Source organism: Macaca nemestrina, chromosome 10 (assembly GCF_043159975.1).
Source record: "Macaca nemestrina isolate mMacNem1 chromosome 10, mMacNem.hap1, whole genome shotgun sequence".
NCBI lineage: Eukaryota > Metazoa > Chordata > Mammalia > Primates > Cercopithecidae > Macaca > Macaca nemestrina.
Genome location: NC_092134.1, coordinates 63,530,400 through 63,554,806, shown reverse-complemented (window position 1 = coordinate 63,554,806; position 24,407 = coordinate 63,530,400). Strand labels below are relative to the sequence as shown.

The window sequence follows — 24,407 nt, the reverse complement described above, 5'->3', positions numbered from 1 at the left end:
TACTGACAAAAAGTTTTAATTAGCTTCATATTTTAAAATGGTAATAAACTTATGAAAAATGCATCATATTTTATGTAATGCAACTTAAATTAAAATTACACAATGTGTTTCTTCTTAGAATGACTAAAGATTAAGTGAAGTGTTGAATTTTTTGGGCATAGTTTATTTTAATAAAACTGTGTTTGACTTTTACAGTATAATCATAAAGTGGGCCATTTTTACAAAGATGTTCATGGGCCTGATCATTTTTTCCCAAGGGCCTCTCTTAATTCTTTGATATTCAAATCATTCTCTTTTGAAGGAATGCCATCATGCCTGTAGATTAGCTCCTCTTCATTTCGTAATGGGTCTAAATCTGCCAGTTCCTTGCTTGTGGATGCTGTGTGTATGATTTGAGGAGTTCCCTAATACCACATCTATTGATTCTGTGAAATCCTGCATTTTTGCAAGGTTTGCAAATGTACTCTGTTGCTGGTTTGTTTTATATTGCATTATTACATTTGATGCTGAGAGGAAAGACCAATGGATGTAAGGGTTTTGTAGTCATGGGGAGAGATGCTTGAGTGGAGACTAATTTATAATTTGTCAGTTAATGGAGGTAATGCTCCCTGAACTCCAAAGTGCACATGCATCACTGGGAATCTTATTAAAATGTAGATTCTGATTCTGCAAGAATGGGGTGAGGCCAGAGATCCTGCAGTCCCAACCAGCCTCCAGGTGCTGCCAATCTTGCCAACCTTGCTGGTCAGAAGCCACATTTGGAGCAGCAAAGCAGAGGATGCCTTTTCATGTTAGGCACTGCCACCATCTTCCACCTACCAGCCCCTGTACCACAAACACTTAGATGACATGGTCTTGGAGGCCTGTTCAGCCTAGGGCTTCATGAGCAGAGTGGCAGAAGTTGACTTACTGCCTCCTGCTTCCCAAGAACATATCTTTGCTAGAAGCGATTCTTCAGTCTCTCTCCCACACCTAGGCTATCATTTCACTTGAGAGGTATATCATGAAACATTTATTTACATATTTATTTCCCAGGTTTTTTTTATTGTGGTGAAATACACAAAATATAACATGTATTATCTTAACCATATTTAAGTATACAGGTCATTGATGTTTGATACGTTCATCATGTTGTACAACCATCACCACCATCCATCTCCAGAACTCTTTTTCATTTTGTAAAACAAAAACTCTGTACCTGTAAAACAATAACTCCCCATTATTCACTTTCCCTAGCCCCTGGCAACCACAGTCCTATTGTTTGTTTCTATGATTCTGACTACATATAAGCAGAATCATAGAGCATTTCTTTCTTTTTTTGTGGCTGGCTTATTTCACTCAACTTAATGTCCTTGAGGTTCATCTATGTTGCCGAGTGTATCAAAATTTCCTTTCTTTTTAAGGCTGAATAATTTTCAGCTTTGTTCACATTTTGCGTATCCATTCATACATTGATGAACTCTTGGATTGCTTCCATGTTTTAGGTATTGTGAATAATGCTGCTATGATTGTGAGTATTCAAATGTCTCTTCAAGATTCTGTTTTCAGTTTGGGGGGAATATTTACTCAGAAGTGGAACTGCTGGATCATATGGCAATTCTATTTTTAATTTTTTGAGGAACCACCATACTGTTTCCCACATGACAATATCATTTTACATTCCGACCAACAGTTCCCAAAGATTCCAATTTGACCAAGTCCTCACCAATGCTTGTAATTTTCTGTTTTTTCTTTTTTCAAACAGTTGCCATCCAAATGGGTGTGAGGTGATACCTCATTCTAGTTTTGATTTACATTTCCCTAATGATGAGTGATATTGAGCATCTTTTCATGTGCTTATTTTTCATGTGTATATCTTCTTTGGGAAAATGTCTATTCAAGTCCTTTGCCCATTTTTGAATTGGATTATTTACTGTCGTTAGGTTTTAGGAATTCTCTATATATTCTGGATGTTAATCCCTTATGAGATATATAATTTGCAAATATTTTCTCCCATTCTGTGGGTTGTCTTTTCACTTTCTTGATAGTGTCTTTATGTATGAAAGTTTTAAATTTTAATGATATCCAGTTTACCTATTTTCCCTTTTGTTGCCTATGCCAATGGTGTTCTATCCAGGAAATCATTGCCAAATCTAATATTGTAAAGATTGTGCCCTTTGTTTTCTTTTAAGAGTTTTATAATTTTAGGTTTTACATTCATGTTTTTTATCCATTTGGGGTTAATATTTGTGTTAGGTAAGAGGCTAGCTTCATCCTTTTGTATATGGTTGTCCAGTTTTCCCAGCACCATTTATGGAAAAAGCTGTCCTTTTCACATTGAATGGTCTTGGCATCCTTGTCGAAAATCATTTAACCATATATGTGAGGGTTTATTTCTGTGCTGTTTATTATATTCCATTGGTCTGTATGTCTGTCTTTATGCCAGTACCACACTGTTTTGATTACTCTAACTCTGTAGTAAGTTTTGAAATCAGGAAGTGTGAATCATACAGCTTTGTTCTTATTTTTTGGGATTTCCTTGTCTATTTTCAGGCTCTCTTAAGATATCATGTGAATTTTAGAATGGGTCCTTATATTTCTGCAAAAGACAATTTTGGGATTTTGATAGGGATTGCATTGAATTTGTAGATCACTTTGGGTAGTGTTGACATTGTAACAATATTAAGTCTTCTAATCCCTGAACATGGGATGTATTTCTATTTATTTATGCTTTCTTTAATTTCTTTCAGCAATGTTTTGTAGTTTTTATTGTACAAATCTTTTACCATGTTGGTTAGTTAATTCACAAGAGTCTTATTCTTTTCTATGTGATTGTAAATGGAATTTTTCCCTAGTTTTCTTTTCAGATTGCTCATTGTTATTGTATAGAAATGCAGCTAATTTTTGTGTGTTGACTTTGTATCCTGCTACTTTGCTGAGAAATTTATTTTTAATAATAAAATACTGAAGTCTTCCAATAAATTGCTTAAAAAATAAAATAGGGCCAATTTAGAGGTCCTTTTTTTGAAGTAAATTATTAGAAAACCTTAGTATTTTATTATTAAAATAAAATTAACGCTTGTTTTCATAAGCTTTCTGCCATGAAAGGAAAGGAGTATAAGCACAGCTATTAGTCCCAGGGTACCACCTTGGGATCATGTCACCAGGCTGCCAAGGTGGGGGCTTATGGGGTTACCCCCTGGAAGCAGCTATATAACTTCTGGATGTGGTCCTCCACTAGAACACTCAAAAAGAAGTATTCCTGAGTGGCAATGTGTAGGTAATGTCTTCCTGTGGCAGCCAAATAATTAGTTCTCTCCTTTGTTTCCAGTATTTTCCCATTCCCTAGTTGAGTTGATTGGGAATAGTTGAGACAGAATTTTCTCTTTCTATCAGGAGTTCCAAGGTCCATTCTCCTTCTTCTAGGAGAGTCTACAACCTAAGCTCATTCCTAGGAAGGCAAACTCAGAGGTCTGGAGCGGTACAGGGTAGCATTCCTGTTCCAGGAAGTCAGGCTCATTCATATGTCACCTGAGGAGAAAACCATGCCAAGGCAGCACTCCATTTATAAATTGGTAAAACACACAGGAGTCCAGGATGGATATGTTGTGATTCTCTTAAAAACAGGAGCCTGGAGTGATGCAATCTGTGGAGACGTCACTAAGGCCACACTCACTTACAGAATCTGTAACACCACAAGCAAGTGAACATCTCCCCACTCTGATGATGCAGGAGAAGCTCCGCAGTGTGCTTTGCCTCACTTCTGAGGATAGACTTTGCTAGTTTAACACTCAACACGGTGGGCTATCCCTCCCTACCTTATAAAAGCCTCACAGAACATCTCCTTTTTCTTTCTTATTAAGAATATAGGTAAAGTGGCTCCTCTTGTCCCATGTTCTTTGTTAATTGTAAAACAAGCAGGATGTACAGTGAGCTTCTTGCTTTCCTGGACTTCTACCTATTCATGTGGGCAGTGTGGCTTTGGTTGCCACCTCCAGGGCTGCTTGTTTTAAGGAATTCTGCCAGAACATCCTGGGCTTCATGTGCTGTACTAAGTGCAGGAGGTCAGGTAAAGGTGCAGCCTCTCCATTCTTCACTCCATTTCTGTCCCACCACCTGATCTTTTTTTGTAAAGAAATTTTCACTGAAGTTCAAATGCAAATTAGAAACATTTATGAAAATGTTGAAATATTGCTCTCCACGATTGCAATGTCACTTCTGCAGGTACCTCACAACTTGATGCCAAAACAGGAAAAAGAATGGCTGGATCTTTATAGACTGTCTATGCAAGCAACCAAAGTGGGTGATCTTTGTCAGAGTTGGTACAAGCAGCTTTTCTTTCTCCCTTCCCAGGAGAGATGACCTTACAAGACAAACTACTTATCTGGGGTAATTTGCCTGTTCTCATAAATTCCCCATAGTGTCCCTGTGCCCCAGTGAAGGCCCAGTGGCAGGAGGTGGAGTGAGAGGGATTGGGAGTGACACTGAAAGCAGGGGGACTTGTAGGCTGTAGACACCTGGTCTAACCCTGTGTTAGACCGGTGGCAGCTTGGCCTTTTTTGCTTGTTCATCTATCTCTTTATTTGGCAACTTTATTTGTTTCTGTGATTCTTTAGGGGCAGGTGATCACATTTTTTGAGCATTATTATTAGATGTGCTTTGTGTAAGAGAAACATACCCAGTAAATATAAGTACTGCCTTAAAGTCATTCACAACTGAACCTGTTTAAAGGTGAGGTGTGTCTTATGAATAATTATTCCTTGGACAATTCATGTTTTTTGTTTTTTTTTTTAAGTTTAAGATTGCATGCTGTATACCACCCTACTGTGGCTTAGTATGTGGGTACTTTTTACTCATTGATTCCATTTTTTTTAATCATAATGTAGCAGGAATTGTCTATTTGAATGATGCAATGATAAGTAGCCCTTAGTTCCTGTCTCCAAGTAGCTTATTGTCTAAGAGGGGGATGATAAGACAGGTACACAAGTAATAAAGCTCTAAGTTATAATGTGAGAAATACTAGGGGATGCATAAATAAAGCACTACATCAGCTCAGAGGAAGGAAAGAAGAAAGCTGGAGACAGGGCAGAGGTTCACAGATGGAAAAGAAGGGGGAAGCCTTGAGAGGCAAGCAAAGGAAGACATGATGGACCTTGGGGACTGAAAGTGTGGCCAAAGGAGGACAGATGGCCTCTCAAACCTTTCTTTTTCTTGTCCAAGATATGCAGTTACACACTCAGTCCTATTTTTCTTCCTTTGGCAATATCTTCGTATATGAGTTCTCTTCTTTATTTTCTTTATTCTTTCCATTTTTCTCCCACACTATTATAATGATCTCCTAACTGACCTGCTAGCCACCAGTAGAATTATCTTCCTTAAAAACAAAGCAAAACAAATCTCTGATCATACAATCTCCCTTTCCCACTGGCCCTTTATTGGCTACAGACTGTCATAACCCCTCCACAATCTGGATGGAGTCTTCTCTTTCTAACTCGTTTCCTAATGCTCCCATAACCCCTTAATCCCATGATGCCTTCAGTGCAGCCAGACTAAATGACCTTTTCACCTTTTCTCAAATAAGCTGGGCCCTTTCAGAATATGATATGTTTGTGTCCTTACCTTGGAAGACTTTGCTACTGCTCAACACTTTGCACTGAAAACTCCTACATATTCCTTCAAAGCCTGGCATTTCCCTGTACTGCCTAGCTTTCATCTCTCTCCAGTAACTTCCACTGCTCCCCTTTCCCGGACGCAGGTACCTTTTGTTTGCCAGCCCCTCCCTCTCTCTGTTCCTCAAACCTGCTAAGTATGTTTCTGCCTCAGATGTGTTCTTTTGAGTGGTTCTCAGCCCTAAAGACTCTTCAGATGATCTCATCATTTGGACCTCAATGCCGAGGTCTTCCTTAACCACCCCATCTAAAATAGTCCCTGCATCACTTGGTTTCATTTTGTTTCTAAGAGTCAGGGCCACTGTGAGAAAGTGTAGTGCCTTTGCTCTAATTTTAAAAGGTGCCTCCTCTGGCTACTGCCGACCCTATCCATCCCGTTGGTTGGACCTCTGTGCTGTAAACAAACTGTGAACTTGTACAGGGCAGCCTGGAGGGTATTTGCCCCTAACTGAAATCATCTTGATTATTCACAAACTTTTTTTTTTTTTTGGCCAGTCTCTCCTATTAGTTGTATGAGAGCAGAAATTTATGCTTTTTAAAACTATCCAACACTTTATTGTGGCTTTTACCCCAGAACTTCAAGTGCTGTAGGAATTCAACAAATATTGGTAACATGAATTAATGAATTCTGTGATGCCATGGTTGATCCTGTTTCTGTAGTCCATAGGCCTCTGCACATACATCTTCTAGAGTATTTATCACATTGTACTGCCATTCTCATTCCATTATCTTTCTCCTTCACTAGACTGTGAGACTCCTGAAGTCAGAGAATCTGCCTCATCAATGCTGTGTTGATTAATACAGTATCTGATACATTGTGGATACCCCTGATAAAAATTCGTGTATATTAATGCCTGAGTTTTTAAATCTCCATGAAAGGAAGAGAAGTGATTTTATTAACTTAAGGAAATCTGAAGGAGAAGTGATTTTCTGAGGAAAAGATAAGGTCAATTTTGGCTTTGAGATGTCAACTGGACATTCAGATGAAAAAAAAAATTCCGGAAGGAGACCGTGAGTGTAGAACTTGGGGGGGCAGTTAGGGTAGAGAGGAAGCTGCAGCCACGGATGAAGATATTAAATAAGAAGGGAAAGCTTATGGGTATAGGTCACAGGTTGCAAGCCTGTGGCCAAGTCTGGGTTGCAGACATTTTTTCCCCCATAGTGTTTTAAAACATTTCAGATTTGTTCCCTACTTTTAAAAATTAGGAGATCTTCATAAAAATATCAGATTTATGGCTTCTTTGAAATATCAGAAGGGCTGGGCACTTGGGCTAGGAAGTGGCTCCTCCAGTGAGGCTTCATGTGCCTTCACATCATGGCTACCTGTTACCTTCTTGGCCCTATGGGCTTTCGAGTTTATATGGAATGAGAAACAGAAAGAACCAAAGAACTGAAAGCAACACCTTGAGGAACACACCCAGTTAGGGCCTGTAAAGGAAGAAGAGAACCTGTGAGGGCTTAGAGGATTGGATGAAAGTAGGAGGAAAACATGGGGCAAGCACAGTGTCAAGTCAAGTGAATGAATAGGATCAATAAGGAAATGGGGAGGAGAGAGATGAGATGTGAGGTGCTCTCTGGAACAAATACAAGGAGTGGGGTGCAGGATACACACAGACTTAATTTTATAAAATACTGCCTCCTGTTGCTCAGTTCTCATTAACAACAGCAATGCATGAGGCTTACTGTTTCTCTGTATCCTCAACACCTAACATTATCAGACTTTCTAAAATTTGCAATTCTGATTGAGTTAAAGGGGCATCATATTGTTTTAATTTACCCTTCTCTGATTAGTAATAAAGTTTTGCATCTCTTTCTTATGTTAGCTATTAGGTTTTTCCTTCTGTGAATGGTTTGACTCAGTGTTTTATTGGGTTAACTTGTCTTTTTCAGGACGAGAATATAACTTTTCACTTGACTCTATTATTTTATTTTTTCCTGGTACTTTCAAAAATAAAATTAATATACCAAGTCTATAGTAACAGCTTAAAAGACTGACAATTATTTTCTATTTCAATGCCTTGTTAGCTTCTTCCTAGTGCTAATTACACCTTTGAACTGTATTGTTTATTTGTGGTTTACTTGTTATTGGTCAATCTCTCCCACTAGAAAATATTCTCTATGAGGACAGAGATCCTGTCTACTTTATCTAATTGTTTTATCCCTGCACTCACATGAGTGTCTAGCATATCGTAGGTGCTTAATAAAGAACTACTGATTGGGGTCATCAATTGAATATTGAGGTGCATGTGTCAGGTCCTGAGTTGGTCCAGACAAAGTCACTGCTTTCAAAAGGAGCTTGTTAATCATCTTGGTAAGACAAGAAATCAAAGAATTATAACAAACTCTGATATTTGCTAGTTCAACTGGAAACTTGTCTCAGTCAAACACTCAAGCCCTTTCCACAGAAAATTGCACTTATCTAAAAATAATAAAAATTAAATGAGGCTTCTAAGGCAAACAAAGGGCAACAATACTGCACACAATTTTAAACACTTTTATGAATCTCGTGCTCTTTCCATGTAAAGCGGAAGAAAAATGAGTCCAAGATATGTCCTCTTTGCAAGAGAAATATGTTGCTAGAGAAGCCCGTCCTCCAGAGACCTGTTGAAAAGCCACCTGGAAGTCTGAGCTTCCACACCATCCCAGCAGCCTGCTTTTCTGATTTAAGGATTCTGTTTTTTTAAATCCATGTCAGGGCCCAGTACGCTCTCCACAAAATCAACTCCTGGACAAAAATCTAAAGCTGAGTTTATTCAAAGCCCAAACAATTGCCAGACACACCCATTGGCTAAAGACAGTTTTTCTCCCTTTGGCAATCATTTTTACAATGTTCAATTACAGGCTATTTTATTCCCATGGTTTTATTATACAACATCAGTCCATGCAACACCAGATGCATCATTTACCATAAGGAGAGATTTTCAAGTCTGCAATGCTGTCTTATGAGGAAAGAAATAAGGGCCTATTTCAACTTCTTGAAGCTTGCTTTGCCATCAGGCTAAGTTACCCTCGCTCAGTGTCGCTAAATAAAGGGTGAATTGTAGCTTCCAAAGAGAGAAGAAATCAGCTCCTCTGCCTGGCTGTGCCTCAATGTCTTGGGTACATTATCTTTAGACCTGCAATGGACCCAGGAACTTCCAGGCTGTGTTCTGCCGAGTCCAGGGGTTTCCTGGAGGGGGTGGGGTGAGAGGGAACTCAAGGGCTTTCAACTGTTTCCTGAGCTAATCTTGTCGCAAAGAGGACAGGACCTAATCTGGGTAGAAGCTGGTTTGTTAGATATCATCGAATCACCAGCCCATTGCCCTAGATGATAAACACTAGTGTTTGTTTAATTCGCTCACATTTCCATGGGCATTTCCCAACATGAAAACGGAATTTGGACCTTAGGTGTTTTCTTTGTTTTTTGTTTTTGTTCTGTTTTGTTTTGTTTTTTGCTTCTCTGAGAGAAACTTCAGATAAAAGAATAAACTAGAAGCTGGTACTGTCTTGATTTCTCTAGAGAGCAACACTATGACCTCTCAGTGCCTCATGCCATGAGCCACCTGTAAGAATATTCATTTAATCATCAGATGTGTACTGAGTTATTAGTTTGTGCTGGCGTGCCAACTATGGATGAGATGTGAGCCCTGTCCAGGTGAGCCCACTCTCCAGGTAAATCTAACACCAAGTTTAAGGAAGATGGGAGCAGGGGAGGACAGGTGATTCAGGTAGAGGAAGCAGCATGTGCTGGATCCAGAGGCTAGAGGAATCCTGCCGTGTTCAGTGAATGACAAATGGTTCAATATGGTGAGAGCATAGAGCGTGAAGGAGGCTGTAGTGAAAGATGAATTTTAGATAAGGGATACCTGCTCTGAGTTCACTAACAGCTCTGGTTTCACGAATGCTTTCCTGTTGTTTTCATGTGCAATACACTTGCTGGTGTGCCTCTAGTGCCCATTTAGAAAACATGCTCATTCTGTCCATAGGTACCCTAACTCCATAGCAAGTCTCAGTGAGTAAAAGATTCTTAGGTGAATTGAAGCAGTTGCCACCTTTTGCTTCACAATCTCATTAGCAAATTTTGGTAGCAAGCTGATTTAACTGTTTTTACATCACAACTGTAAAGTTGTGTTTCAGCTGAGGTAGTGGACCCCATTTAAAACCGTTAATAGCTGGACAAAGTACAATAATTAATTGGGTTCAATTACAAAATGGTTAGTTGTCAAGGATGAGCATCAAATGGGGAGACTTTTCAAAATGCCCCTCAGCCCTAATGGATCCAAACTTCTTTAAAACTTTTTTTTTTTTTTTTGTAGAGATGGGGTCTCACTCTGTTGCCAAGGCTGGTCTCGAACTCCTGGCCTCAAGCAGTCCTCCCACCTTGGCCTCCCAAAGTGCTGGGATTACAAGTGTGAGCTAATGTGTCTTGCCCATGAATCCAAGATTCTACATGGGGTTCAGACATGTGTATTTAGAAAAAAGTTCCTCAGGCGTCTGTGATATGGGTTCTTGGTTCAAATCTGCTCATATAGACCTAATCACTTGCATAGAAAAGAACATTTTCAGAAAAACTCTGGATTATAGTTTTGAACATATTTATACTGGCTTCACTCTGACAATGGGGGACAGAAGTCAGAACTCCAAATATTTCAGTAAGTGTCAACCCCTATAATATGTATTGGAAATTTACTTTTCAGTAATTTACTATTGGATAGATCCATAAAGTCAGAGCCAGCCATAATTATAATCAGGAAAGTGGTAGTAAATTTCCTCTCCACTTTTATTTCCTCTTGAATAGGAAAACATATGAATTATCTCCTTGCCTATTGGATCCACCTGTAAGATATATGGTACTGGCAAATTTGAGTTGGAGAAATTAAAGCTGACCTTTTATCATTATTGACAAGTAACCAGGCAATTGCAGCCATTGCTTATAGCCTATGAGGCAGTATTGAAAGTCCTGTTGAGGAAAACACTGCAGAAAGAACTTAACTGCGGTTTAGAGGTGACTTTATTATCATTCTCCATAGTCTGCTTTGGCTTGAGTGAAATCACAAATTAATGTATTAAGCAATTTTTTTTTTAAAGAAGAAGAAGCCGGTTACCAAGGGAAAAAAAAGAATATCAGTAGTGTCAGTGAGGATGGAGAGAAGTGGTGGCTTTGGGAGATTTAGGATGCGGAACTGACAGTCCTGCATGGTAGATTGCCTGCCAATGAGCAGGGTGCCGGGAGGGGTCAGAGAGGACGGCTGCAAATCTGTTTTGGGCTGCTGGTGGACATCAGCTGACCGTGTGATCTACTGTAAATAATACAGCTGTATTTACAGTGTAAGGCTCTCTACAGGGTAAACATAGTAAATAATGATTTAACATTTGTTATGATTTGGAATCGTAGAATGCTGTTTCTATCTTCATAATTTCTGCCTTATTTTTATTACAACAAATTTGAGAGTAAAGGAAAACCAGTACCAGGATTAGAAAATTTAAAAGGGCTTTTGTCAGGAGATTTTTGTTTTTGTTTTGTGATTTAAAAAAAAAAAAAAAAAAAACCACTTTTAATGAAAAATTTCAAATGTATAAAAATCCAGAGAGAATAGTAATGAAACCCCATGTATGCCTCACTTAAATTCCCCAGTTATTCATATCAATTCTTGTCCAATCTTATTTTATTTAAATCACTCACCAATTACCCTCTCCCACCAACTGGATTATTTAAAGCAACCTCCAACATCATACTATTTTATTATAGATTTTCAATTTTTTTTCTAAAAGAAAAATGGCCTCTTAAAACCAGAACCACTATAACATTATCACACCGAAAAATGTACAGTAATTTCTTAATAGTATCAAATCCAGTTGGTGTTGAAATTTCCCCAATTGTTTTTACATATGTATATATAAAACAAAGAAACAAATACCTGCAATAGTTTTAGTACACATTGAGGATTATTGCCTAGATTTATTGTTCCATTAGGGGTTGTAAAACAGTGATATTCTATCATTTCTTCTTTATTTATTTTCTGGAATTTATTATCTGGAATTCTTCTTAAATGAACTTTCAAATATATAGATTTTATATAGGACAGGCAGGATAAAATTTTATTATTTTATTTACAAGATTTTTAAAAAATGAGTTAAGCCCTTAATGTCTCCCAAAGGTAAATAATAAACTATTTTTAAAAATTGAATAGGATTTTGGATGCTTTTAAAGCACATTTGATTCTTTGTTCTCTCATGGTTATTAGTCCTTCGATGTTCTATCTTTGGCCAATGAGAACTTCTTCAGTTAGCTGCTGAGTCATTTTGACCCAACCACAGTACTCTATGATAGCTTCCTTATTTTCTCATATTGGAAGATATTCCAGGTTCACTTCAGATTTATCCTACCCCAAATCTGGAAGAGTTCCAGGTTCACCTCAGACATATCCGACCCCAAATCTGGAAAAGTATCCAAAATCTGGGTCCTTTCACTGGGAATGGTATTTAGAGACTACAATGAGGAGTCTTCATTGTTAGTAGGTGGGAAGTTTTTTTTCCAGTCCTTTTACTTAACATAGCTAGAAAATATCTTTTTCTTTTAAGAAATGAAATATATCAGGAATTCATACTAATATTTCTAACTTAAATTTAGATTTGCTAGGCTTTTACTAAGTGTTTTAATTTTATGTTTATATCTCTTTTCTTAAATGCTAAAAATCTTGGTTTATAGCACTATTAACTATGTATTTGTTTTATCCAAATGTGTGCTGTCTATGCATGTATACTCCATCACTATTATTACTAACAGTATGATTATTGAAATTAAGATTCCCTTGCTGGTTGACTTTTTTTTTTTAATTTTTATTTTTTTGTCTTTAGGGTCTCTCTCTCTGGGAATGGGCAGTCAAATTACTATGTTTTGAAGTCACTTAATATCAATCTTCTCTGTAAGGTTAAACCAGAAACTCAATACCCAATTAGGCTTATTTGTTTTATTTTGCCTTCTATTTCTAGGGGATGTTTTTAAAATCTTTGTTTAGTTTTTATATGTATTTTAAATACCCGCATATTCTAAAGGTAAATTCATAAAACAAGGTACATTCAGAGAATCTGGGTTCTATCCATTTCACCCATCTTGTTTATTTCTTTCCATTATGTGTAACAATTTTAAGTTAGTTTTTGGTTTATTCTTCATTTTATTAACGTAGATATGTTTTGTATTCTTCTTATACTACAGACTTTGCTCCATAACAGCATATAGAGATATTCTTCCTTTCTTTTTACAGTTGCATAGTATACTGCTATGCAAATGTACCACAGTTTATTATCAATTCCCCTATTAATGGACATTTGGTTTGATTGTGGTCTCTTTTATATCTTACTTTTCTCCAGGAGATCTATGGAATAAACTCCTAGAAGTGGGTTTACTGGCTCAAAAATAAAAATATATGTAATTTTGCTAGATATTGCCAAATTCTACTCCAGAGTGGTTTTATCAATTTGTTATTTGGATGGATTTTGAAGGATGTATGGTAAGACTTCAGAAAAAATGTAGGGTTTTCTGATGACATTTGAGAAGCCAAAACAAGTCTGATTTTTTTTGTTGTTGGATTTTTTTGTGTTTTTTTGGTAAGTTTTCTTAAAGCAAACATAGTCCTCAGAAATCAAGCTTTTGGTCACTTTGCATCCCATGTGCGAAGGTTTTCTGCTTCCATAAGCTGCTAACTCATAGCCCTTTTCAATTCACTTGTGTCCATTCTTACTGAGCATTTCCTGTGGGCAAAGGCGTGTGCTAAATGCTGGTGAGATATGCAAATCAATCAACATAATTCTGCCCTCCACAAACTCACGATCCAGGTGGGAGACAGACACATAACATCTGATACAAGGCAAATGGCCAGCTGATAGAATTGAACATGCTTTGAGGACGTTGTAGAGTGACGGGTGCTCTCTGACTAGTGGTCTCTGGGAGATACTGGGTATGGTGGGATTTGGACTGGCCTTGAGGAAAGGCATTTTTATCATAGGTAATTATGGGAGTGAGGTCTCAAACACTGGAGAGTACGGGGTGTTCAGGGGCCTTATCAGATCTGTGTGGCTGCTCTGGGAGTTTCAGAGAGTTCTCCAGTGTATCATGAGATACATCTGTTTTTGAACTGCATACGCTAAGCCTTGAATCTGGAATGTTCAGCTTTTGATTCTTTCTGAGTGATTGCTCTACAGTGTTTGAAACCTCAAAGCTTCAATTTGGATGATAAGAATCTCAAAGGCACGGAGCCCTGAGTCTGACCCTCAACCACAATACAGTCTCTATTGCCCTTGAACCCAGTCTTGGACCAGCCTCTCTGCAATTCAGAAAGTGCTGTGGGATTTTGAACTTGCAAACAGAGAGAGAGACAGGAGGAGGGGTCATGGGGTTGGGATATGAGTTGATAAGAGCTTTCCAGCTTTTTATTATGGCTGAGAGATGGTCACATGTGTTCATATGACAACTGAAGTGTGTGGCTGCTGAAGAGGATGGCCTGGACTCTCTGGGTTTGGTTGGTCTCCCCTTTCTTTTTCTGATGTGTCATTACATTTTATGAACAGGAAGAAATATGTGCTTTCTTTAAAAAAATTGCTTCAAAGTTAGGCTACAATATAAGCGGTGTACAATAGTTCATTGGATGTTGAAGCAGATATTGACACCTCAAGAATTATCTTCTCATTTATAGATGAAGAAATGGAAGCCCAGAGAAGTTATTGCATTTTGTCTGGAGTCTCACATCTAGTAGGTGGCAGAACTCAGAGAAAAGCCCAGGTCTTTGTTCCTTCTTCCCTCATATGAGCAATTTGATGCACATTTTACAAGGGAGAACTGGAGTCATTTTCTAGAAATTTTGGTGATTAACAGAAAATTTAACATTCAGAAGCCTGTTCTGACTTTCTTTTTTCTTTTTCTTTTTTTTTTTTGAGATGGAGTTTCACTCTTGTTGCCCAGGTTGGATTGCAATGGCGCAATCTTAGCTCACTGCAACCTCCACCTCCCAGGTTCGAGTGATTCTCCTGCCTCAGAATTTTAAATATGGAATAATGGCCATTGAAAATAAATCTTTTGCCAATGTCCTTCAGCTCCTTTTTTGAGTTACAAGGTCATATTTTCATTTTATTGGAAATTGAACAGAAGCAGTTTACTACACAGCCAGCAGTTTAGCAAGACTGCGTTAGGTTTCAAACCTCTGCAGATTTATCTTGAATGAACTTGAAGATGTGGGTGTCTGTAACCATTTTCAACGGTATATTCCAACTGTCTTTGAATGGACTGTGGACAGCTTTGTAGTCGATCTCAAATTGTTAATTTATGCACTCTGTTTGATTTTTCCCTTTTAGGACCAGATCTTTATGGAAAATGTAGGTGCAGTGAAGCAACTGTGCAAACTAACTAACAACCTTGAGGAGAGAATAGAAGAGTTAGAAATATGGAACAGAAAGCTGGCCCAGCTAAAGCGGCTCAGTAGTTGGAAGTCATCAGCCAGTGAAGCAAGCACAATCAGGTACATTCAGCCAGGATTGCCATAGAAATTTGGGGAAAGGAGAGAGTGAGCTCTTTCCAGAATAAGATCAATCTAAATGGTCTTTTTGATCAAACAGCAACTGCTACTTTCTGATAATGAAGTCTGCATTTTTCTTTTAGAATATTTTGGAGCACAATTGTCTTATGTGATAACTTTATTTTTTTTCTGTTGTTGGTTTTGTTTTTTTGTTTTTTTGTTTTTTTTTTTTTTTTTTTTTTGAGCGTAAGTTTTGTTGTCATCCAGGCTGGAATGCAATGGCGCGATCTTGGCTCACTGCAACCTCCTTCTTCCAGGTTCAAGTGATTCTCCTGCCTCAACCTCCTGAGTAGCTGGGATTATAGGTGCCCGCCACCACGCCCAGCTAATTTTTGTATTTTTAGTAGAGACAGGGTTTTACCATGTTGGCCAGGCTGGTCTTGAACTCCTGACCTCAGGTGTTCCACCCACCTCGGCCTCCCAAAGTGCTGGAATTACAGACGTGGGCCACCATGCCTGGCCCTGTTGCTGTTTTAAAAGTGGAAAAAAACCAGGAGACATCTGTTTAGTAGCAGTTGTTACAGGAAGTGCTAAATTTTCACATAAGGGTGGCTTCTCCTTTAATGAGGAGAAGTGGTCATTTCTAAATTTAGAAAACCATGTTTGGTCCTCAGGGGAAGACTTTTTGTTATTTTTTTCTTAATTGCTTAAGAAGGTAAATGCACATTTCCTGGGGTTTAGTTTTGAGAAAAAGAGAAATATAATGTTTAATTTATTCAGTTATACTTACTGAAGTTCCTTTTCGCAAAAGGAACTCTCAATTGCCATGACTTTTCCTTTTCAAAATGTCACTGTATTGCAAAAGAAAGTCATATTGCTGTGTTAGTGACAGGCTGGGCCTTTGTCATATATCTCCTGGAGAGGTATTTGAATAGTAACCAATTTTCTCTCTCTTTTAAAGCAAATCTAGCAGAGCCGTTAGTGCATCTTCTCCAAGAAAGGCCGTTCATAAAAAAAACAACAAGGTAAATAGACAAATTTACAATGAAAGGAAATGATATTTTCTACTTAAAATGTCTTTAGAAAAATCAGTCAAGAATCTTTTACTCATTTATTTGTTGAGGAAATCCGTAGTTTGCATCCTTATGTACTACATGTGTTTAAATATTAGCCCTCTAGTAGATATTAACTGGCTTTTTAAAGCAAAGTTTAGAGAAACAAGTACAAAATATATTAATCTCAGAATTATTATCTGCAAGTTTTTTTTTGTGTTGTCCCCTTCAGGCGAAAGTCAGCAGCCTCAGCATACAGATGGCCTTGTGCTGCCAGATCTGTGTACATGCCTTGACCCCCACCCCCTTATCTTTGGCTTTAGGAGATCCCAAAGGGACTTTAGTTAATCCTCAAATCCCTCTTTTCCCTTTGATATTTAGTACTACATATGCAAATGGAAGAATAGGTATTCACTTGCTGGCAAAGGTTAAAATGTGATGGTTTTATTAATGAATAAAGAAAGCATTTATTAAGTAGGATAGTATTTATAGTTAAAGTGAAGGTTAATCATTTATTAACTTGAAGGACACCCTCTCCATCACAGAGAAATATCAGTAAGGGAGAAGCTGCAATACACCCTTCCTAGCAGCACTTCATAAGTAGCTACAAAACTCAGCTTGCTCCCTCTGATCCAGCAGTGGCCCAAAGGTGGCCCTTCCCTGGGGAGGATATCCATGACCTTAACTGACACCCTATTAAAGGTTGACCTGATGCTTGTGTCACTGCCTCATTTTACTCTCTACTCCTCATGCTATACTGTGTTGATTATTCTAAAAGGATTCAGAAAGAGTTCAAAAATTCTTCTACTAAAAACAAGTAAACTATTATGCAGCTGACAAGCTCCTTAGTGTATTGACAAACACAAATACCCAGGTAAAAATATATGTAGAATTGCTCTGGGGCAAGTTACTCAACCACACGGGGAAATAGGGACAATTATAGTATTTACACAGATTGTTGATAGGATTTAAATGAGGATTAAGGAGCTACAGCTCTGCACAGCACTCAGCACTTAGTAGGTTACTCAATAAACACAAAACACGAAAAATATTGTGTAGGAAAGGTACCCTTTGGACTAAATAATTTTCAGTGGGACAGAGGGAATGGTATCCACATCCATGGCAGCCCTGATAGATGCAGTTTGGTCACCTGTAATCTCTGTAGCTCCCATCTTGCAAAATAAGAGATTCTCTTTATTTTGCAGTTATCTCAGAATATTAACTAGAATATATGGCCCATGAGAGCAGGCTCTGTGTCTGCCTTCCTCATTCTCATGTCACTAGGACTAGCACGAAGTAGGCACTCAAGAAATATTTGTCAGATGAATACCTGAGTGGAGAGCCCAGTATGAAAATATTCCCTGAAGTATGACAACTTACATTAAAAAACATTAAGTGGTTCAGCGTCTTGGGTATGTGGGTGGGGTATAAGCTGAGGTGTGGTCCCAGGGTCGGGGACTCATGTAGGCCTTAAAGAGCACCCATTCAACTCAGAGACCTCTTGCTGTCACTGTAGAGGGCCTGTGGGAGGCAGAAAGGGTGAGTCAGATCTCTTCTAAGGAACTGCATTGTAGCCAGGGAAGATTGGAAGAAAATACAAAGAACAGTTGTACGTGGATGTCATCAGTGCTGCAGAGGCTCAGAGTGTCAGGAGGTTTATGAGAGTTGAGCCTTAAAGGAGGAGTAAGCTTTGGCTAGACAGCGATGAAATTGAAGGAGAAGTTACAGATGGAATGGCATAAATGAAAGTCTGGTGGCTGGAAATGGCTTCCTTGAAGGATTAGGTGGGAGTTGTTTAGGGAAGATAGTGAAAGATAGGGCTGAAAATAAAGAAGCCATGAAGGCCTTTTGAATAACAGCAATATCTAAGTTGTATAGTTTCCTTTCTTTAAAAACAGACAGTAAAAAGGAGGCAGCATAGCATTGCGGTTAAGAGCATAGATTCTGGAGCCAAGTTTTGGGGGGTTCAAATTCCTGGCTGTGTGATTTATTAGCTGTGTGATCTTGAGAGAGAAACTTAGCCTTCCTGTGTCTCATTTTCCCTATTTTTAAAATGGGGTTGATAAAGGTACTTGCTTCATAGGGTTGTAGAGGATTATTGTGAGGATTAAATAAATTGATATATGTAAAGCATTTGCATAGCACCTAGTAAGTGCTACATAATAGTTGTTATTAATGTGTTCAAACTCAATATTTTAGCGAATCTCATTTCAGGCTTGTCCAGGGAGCTCAATAAAATACAGATAACTAAAGTGCTTGTTCCCTCTGTGCTGACCTGCTAAGAGATCTGAGCTCTTCCTGTGAGGTTGACTTTTACTTCCATGCTACCACCCATCTCCTAGGTGTCCTCTGTTCCTTGGGGACTCTGTGGGTCATTGAAATGCTTGTGTGTGAGTGGGGAGTGGTATTCTGGAGTAGGGTGGGGGTCTTGTTAATGAGCAAATTGATGCTGTGGGCAGTTAGTGGGTCTTACCAGATGGTAAGAAGCCTGACTGGGCCCTGCCTTTACTTCCACACGGCTCCCAATGCTGGCCAAGATGGTGTTCATTCTGGAGGAAGATTGAAGTCTCCTGATGTAGCTCTCATTCAATCAGTAGGGTTCCTCTTTTTTCCTTCTCTTTCTCCACCTCCAAGAGGTAGGTGGGCCATTCTGGCTATACGTAGGACTCAGGATGAGATAGGAAGCTCCCCAGGATTCAAATAAGAATTCACTGACTATTTGGAGGAGGAGAGGGAAAAGGAAAGAATGAAGATGGCTGGGCATGGTGGCTCACGCTTGTAATCCTAACACTTTGGGAGGCCAGAGTGGGTGGATCACTTGAGCCCAGGAGTTCAAGACTAGCCTGGACAACACAGTGAGACCCCATCTCTACAAAAAATTAAAAAATTAACTGGGTTTGATGGCTGTAGTTGCAGTTACTAGGGAGGCTGAGGTGGGAGGATCGCTTGAGCCCAGGTGGTAGAGGCTGCAGTGAGGCAAAATTATGCCATTGCACTCCAGCCTTGGTGACAGAGCAAGACCCTATCTAAGAAAAAAAAATGAACATGGGTAAATACTTTTTATTGTCCTACCTCTTACAGGTTCCCAGTCCCTACTCTCCCCCAAATAAAACCTATTGAATAAGAATTTTACATTTAGGGCATTTAGGGTTTTCTCAAGCACCGTAGTAATTCTATGCACACCTTAATTTGAGAGACATTACACTGTTTATTGGATATACCTAATAACTCTGAAAAGTAGGCAGGTATTATTTTATTATTCCTATTTTATTGATAAGGAAAATGAGGATCAATGACATTTAGATAACTTGAAGACTCAACTCTAAGTCTGACTCCAGGTCTTAGGCCATTTCTCTATATTAGGCCAAAGGATTTGGAGGAAAAGCATGGAGACTTAAAATAATTCAGTAGCTGTGAGGGTAGATTGAAGGGGAAAGCACTTACCCTGAAACTAGTCCTATTTAATTCCAGTCAATTCAACAAATTTCATTGTTTCTCCTCTGTGCAGTACACTATTAAGATGTCCTCAGAACAGTTTCTGTGAGACCTCAGAACAGTATAAGCCATTGACTCCTTGGTCATCACAACAGCTTCCAGCTATACTTACGGATGGCTCAGTTACAATAGCCCTAAGGGATAGTGTACTTGGTAAAAATGGTATAGTGAATCCTACACCCCTACCCTATACTACATGGAAGAACATTTGCTTTAGTCAGATAGCTAGCCCAATAAATTAAACCAAGAACGAATTTAAAATTATTATCACCTTATTGTACCCAATAAATTAAACCAAGAACCAATTAAAAATTATTACCACTTTATTCTAATACCCTAATAACCAAAAGCATGACTCTATCCTATATCCCCAGAAGGCAGCAGGCATAATACTCCTTATTGCATTTATAGGAAACTCATATTTAAGTAGCACCTCATTTAAGTGGGCAGAAAACTCCTATCTCTTCAGCCAGATTCCCCAGCAATTGCAGAGCTGTCATTCTGTAGCTCTTGGCTTCCCCATATGCAAGTTTGTATGTGTCAGTCCTAAAGTTTTGTCTCATTCACATACTGGAGACTATAATTTACTAATTTTCATGTCTCCTATAGTGTTGTACATAATGCTGCTCAACAAATATTGTAGAATTAAGATGAGAATAAATAAGACACAGGCCCAGAGATATCTGTATATAGAGGTGAAAAATTGAATACTGGTGTTATAATTTTAAAAAGCGTTTAGTGGGATTTCATTCTATAAAAACCATTTTCATCATTTGTCATGATACCTGAAATCATTCCATTGGAATTCATCTCTTCATGTCTCGAAGATCTTTTGATTTTCAAAAGTATCCTACTCAAAGAGATGGACATCTGTGGTCTGACAACATCTCGCCTCAGGTCCCCCTTTCTCATAAAACTGCAAAGATAAGTGCCCAATGACTGGCAAAGATCATTGTCTGCAGGATGTCTGGGAAAAGGGAGATTGCTGTAGCTTGGAATTTCAAGGAAAGGGAGGTACTTGAGATAGACTTTGAAAGAATGTTGTTTTCAGAGAGGCAGGGAGGAGGAAAGATGTAAATTGAGGCAAGCACTCAAACTATCCCAAGACAGCAGCAAATACCCGTGCTGGGAGCAATTCTCCAGGCTCCCTTCTCACAGTTAGAGTTACTAATTTATCACTGCTCATTACTGAACCTTTTTATAGGTTTATCTTTCAGGAAAAAGACGGGCGTGTCCTAATTGGGTTTTCCAGACCTTGGTTATAACTCTGATTGCTGTGATGGCATTTTGGTAAGAAAAACTTCACTGTTATGCCATGTCAAGCTCTTTTGTTCCTTCCCATGTTTCTTTTATCACATATGAACTGGGGACTTGCCTGTTTACTTCGAAGACAAGAAGCCCTTTAAACTAGGCCCTGAACTTTGATAGCGGAGAAATGAGGGAACCCTTTTTGAAAACTCTTATTTTGAAGAAAAAAGCACAGGCTTTCTGCCTTAAATATGACATGATTTTTTTTCAATTAACTGCTATGTTTAGCAACAAACTGTGCCTTTCATGTGTGTGTGTGTGTGTGTGTGTGTGTGTGTGTGTGTGTGTATCTTTCTTAGCTTTGCAAATTCTGTTTTCTTTTCTGTTGACCTTGGAGAAAGAAGTAAATAGGAAATCAAGTATAATCCACTCTCCCTTGGTCACTCATATTTATGGTAACTCTCCTGGATTCTTCAGTGAAGACTTTTCACCAAAGGTGCACCAAGATATACCATGTGATGGAATTGTAGCCAAATCTACTAAGCAGTTAAATCAAGCAAATACAGTGAGGACAGCAGTATTTGCTATGCAAATTGGGCAATTTTTGATGCCATCCCTCCTCTGCAGCCCGCAAAGGCAGGCCTTTGCTAGAATGCAGGGCCCTTTCTCAGGTCTCTAGGCTTCTACTGCTGTGATTCCCCTCCCCCACCACACTGGGCCTTTGAGACCTGGTCATCTTGCTGTGTTCTCTTGCCTGTCTTCTCTGGGCCTTTGAGTGCACCTGGTTTTTTCTTTGTCGGACTATTCACATGGTGAAAGGATATTTATCTGTCACTCAAAAAATGCTTTGTTAGCCTGGGAAAGGACTGGCTTCTGGGGCCTGTCTTAGGGGAGACAATTATTCTCAGGGGCAAAGCAAGCTGTGGTCTCAAAGTGCTTCCAGTTGCTTGACCTAAAGCCGCATCCCAGCTATAGAAGATTGTGTAGTTTTATCAGTGCCCTTCTTGTTCCTTAGTGTTTTCGCTTGTGACTTGCTACTGCCCACTGTAGGGAGACACCCAAGTATTTGACACCACTACCTAGAATTCCCATTAGAAGCCTTCGCACTTTTCTTATTCTCCCAGGTGTGCTTGTCTTCTCCTGCTGGGATTCCCAACTCAGGAAGAGTGTGAACCTCTATCTTAGTGGACATACTTAGCATTCTCTGGAGACACAGATTCCCCAGTCGGGTAGAAAAGTTATAAGAAGTCTAATTGTAAGGTAAAGAGACTGCTTTTTAAACATACTTATTAGATCTTATTATTTCCAATATTGTTTACCACTAAGACTGCAGATGGTAGGTGTTAGGCTTACTATCTTGCTTCTGGCATGTGGTACACCTGAGTAGGATCAAAACCAGGGTTTGCCCCCAAAGAATGGAAAAGATGTCCAAAGATGTCCTAGAAGTTTTCTGGGCTTTGTGTTGAGGCAGATGCTGGACACAAATCATAAAGAGTATTTTAGAATTGGAATGGGGAGATGGAGCGTGGGAAAGGTAGGAGAACAAAGAAGGGAAGACTGTGACACAGGATTTTTCTCAGCCTTTTTGCTGGACTCACAGCAGCAGTGCCCCATCTACTTGGCTCGCTGTGCTGCTGAGTGGGAGCACATGAGAGAGTGAGTGCAGGGTTTGGTCGGCCACTCCAGGTGCTGATACAGCAGCAAGCTCCATGCAAGGCTCGTGGCCAGTCCAGGCATGTCACCCCAAGGGGAATGTGGCAGTGCCCTGGTAAGAGTTCCTGGGACCCCAAAACCCCAGAGCGGGTGTTAGTGTGCTAATTAGTGCTTTTAGCTCTGCCATCTGCAGCCCAATGCACAGCAGAGTGTTAGCAGTTTAGTTGACCCCTGGCTTTGTCACATGGGGCAGCTGCCCACCACTGGTGAGGGCAAAGGGTCAATGATACAGCCTTTCTTAGTACCCATGCTCGGTGAGTCCCAAGCTCTTGTCCAGCGTCTAAGAAGAATGAGGTCATGCTGATGATTGAAGGGTGATGAAAGCAGATAATTTTATTGAGCAAAGAAAACAGCTCTCAGCAAAGAGGGGAGCTGAAAAGGGGATGGAAAGTTCAGGTCATCTTCCCCAAAATCAAGTTGTCTCTTCCCTGAAGTCAGGTCATCTCTTCCCCAAAGTCAGGTTATCTCTGTCTCTACTGACTGAGTCTGGGGTTTTTATAGGCACAGGATAGGGGCAGGGCAGGCCATAGGTATTATTGGAAAAGGCAGCATTCGATTGGTTAAAAGGTATTATTCAGAAAGACCCACTTGGGAGAGAGTGGGAAAACAGGAATAGAAGTTCTCACTCTGGGCTGTGGGTTTCAGGCTGTTTTTGGCTTTAAGGTGGAGTTTCACTGGGGACCCAACCCTGTCTGCCTAGGATTTCTCTGCCTCCTGCCTCTATTAACTGGACCACAGCAAACAGTTGCCACGATGACACTATAAATTCTATCTGACAGCATCTTTGGGGTTCAGCAACACTTTTCCCAGGCAGAGCTGTGCCTGCTGGGCAGTAACCAGCTGCTGCTGAGAACACTTTGGGAATTTGTTCTTTATGAGCACATATGGCACAGTTTTCTTGTGTATCGTAATAATGGTAAATCCAGCACCTTTGATAGGAAGCAAAATAATGAGGAGTCAAGTTTGGAAAACTGGGTGTGAAGTCAAACTGGCAAGAAGTCAAGTCAGGTAACTCTTTCAAGCCTAGCACAAAATGGAGCTGTAAAGCCATCAGCAGACTTTCTGTGTGACTTGTGAGAGGGTTCTAAAGATGTCTCCCAAAGAGGAGAACACGAAGTATTTGGATGCGTGAGGATTGTTGGGAATAGCTTCCCAAGGCTCGGAACTCTTAAGAAAAGCTTCCATTTGTTTATATAAGTTCCGGTCATGGGGCAGAAGACATCCTCGTTGTTTTGAAGTCTCACAGTGTGGAAACAAATACTTTCTTGCAGTTCTTTTCCTTCCTCTGACCTATTCAGTGTATTGTGCTCTGAAAAGACAGGCAGCCGGAAGGAAGATGTCAGAGAAGCAGCCAGAGGGTTTGGCCTCCACAGCTGACTAGACCTGTGCTGCCTTCCATCTCCCGATGCGACAGTGCCGATGCCCTCCACCAGTGGGATGCAAACTGGGCTCTGACTCTTTCCTGCAAGGAGCAGTTGCCTCCAGCCACTTACATGCTTCCTCTTGTAATCTTCCAGTAGTGACAGGCGCCTCTGAGACAGCTTGCCAGGGCTGGGGGGCTGCTCTGTGGAAAAAATCCATCAGCATGGAGTGTCCCAGGAGCCTCTGCGCTCCAGGAAGCTGAGGGCTTTTTCTCTCCAGGGCAGAAAAGCATAACTGTGCTGGTTTCCATGGTGTTTCTGTCAGCTGAGGCCACCCCCTCCCCCCTGCTCCCATCTGTGTGGCCTGTGAGAGTACATCTCTGGCCAGCTGGATGTGTGAGA

The 24,407-nt window shown here is 39.7% G+C and overlaps 1 protein-coding gene across 1 annotated transcript in view; it reads left to right on the top strand.

The window, feature by feature from the left end:
* The window catches only part of LOC105473385 (myelin regulatory factor like), a 95,680-nt gene that overhangs the window by 54,966 nt on the left and 16,307 nt on the right, over positions 1 to 24,407 (top strand). The window contains exons 14-16 of the mRNA XM_071070574.1: positions 14,976 to 15,139; positions 16,098 to 16,161; positions 20,888 to 20,973. Coding sequence (XP_070926675.1) covers positions 14,976 to 15,139; positions 16,098 to 16,161; positions 20,888 to 20,973 — 314 coding nt within the window. The remainder of the gene's footprint in view (positions 1 to 14,975; positions 15,140 to 16,097; positions 16,162 to 20,887; positions 20,974 to 24,407) is intronic.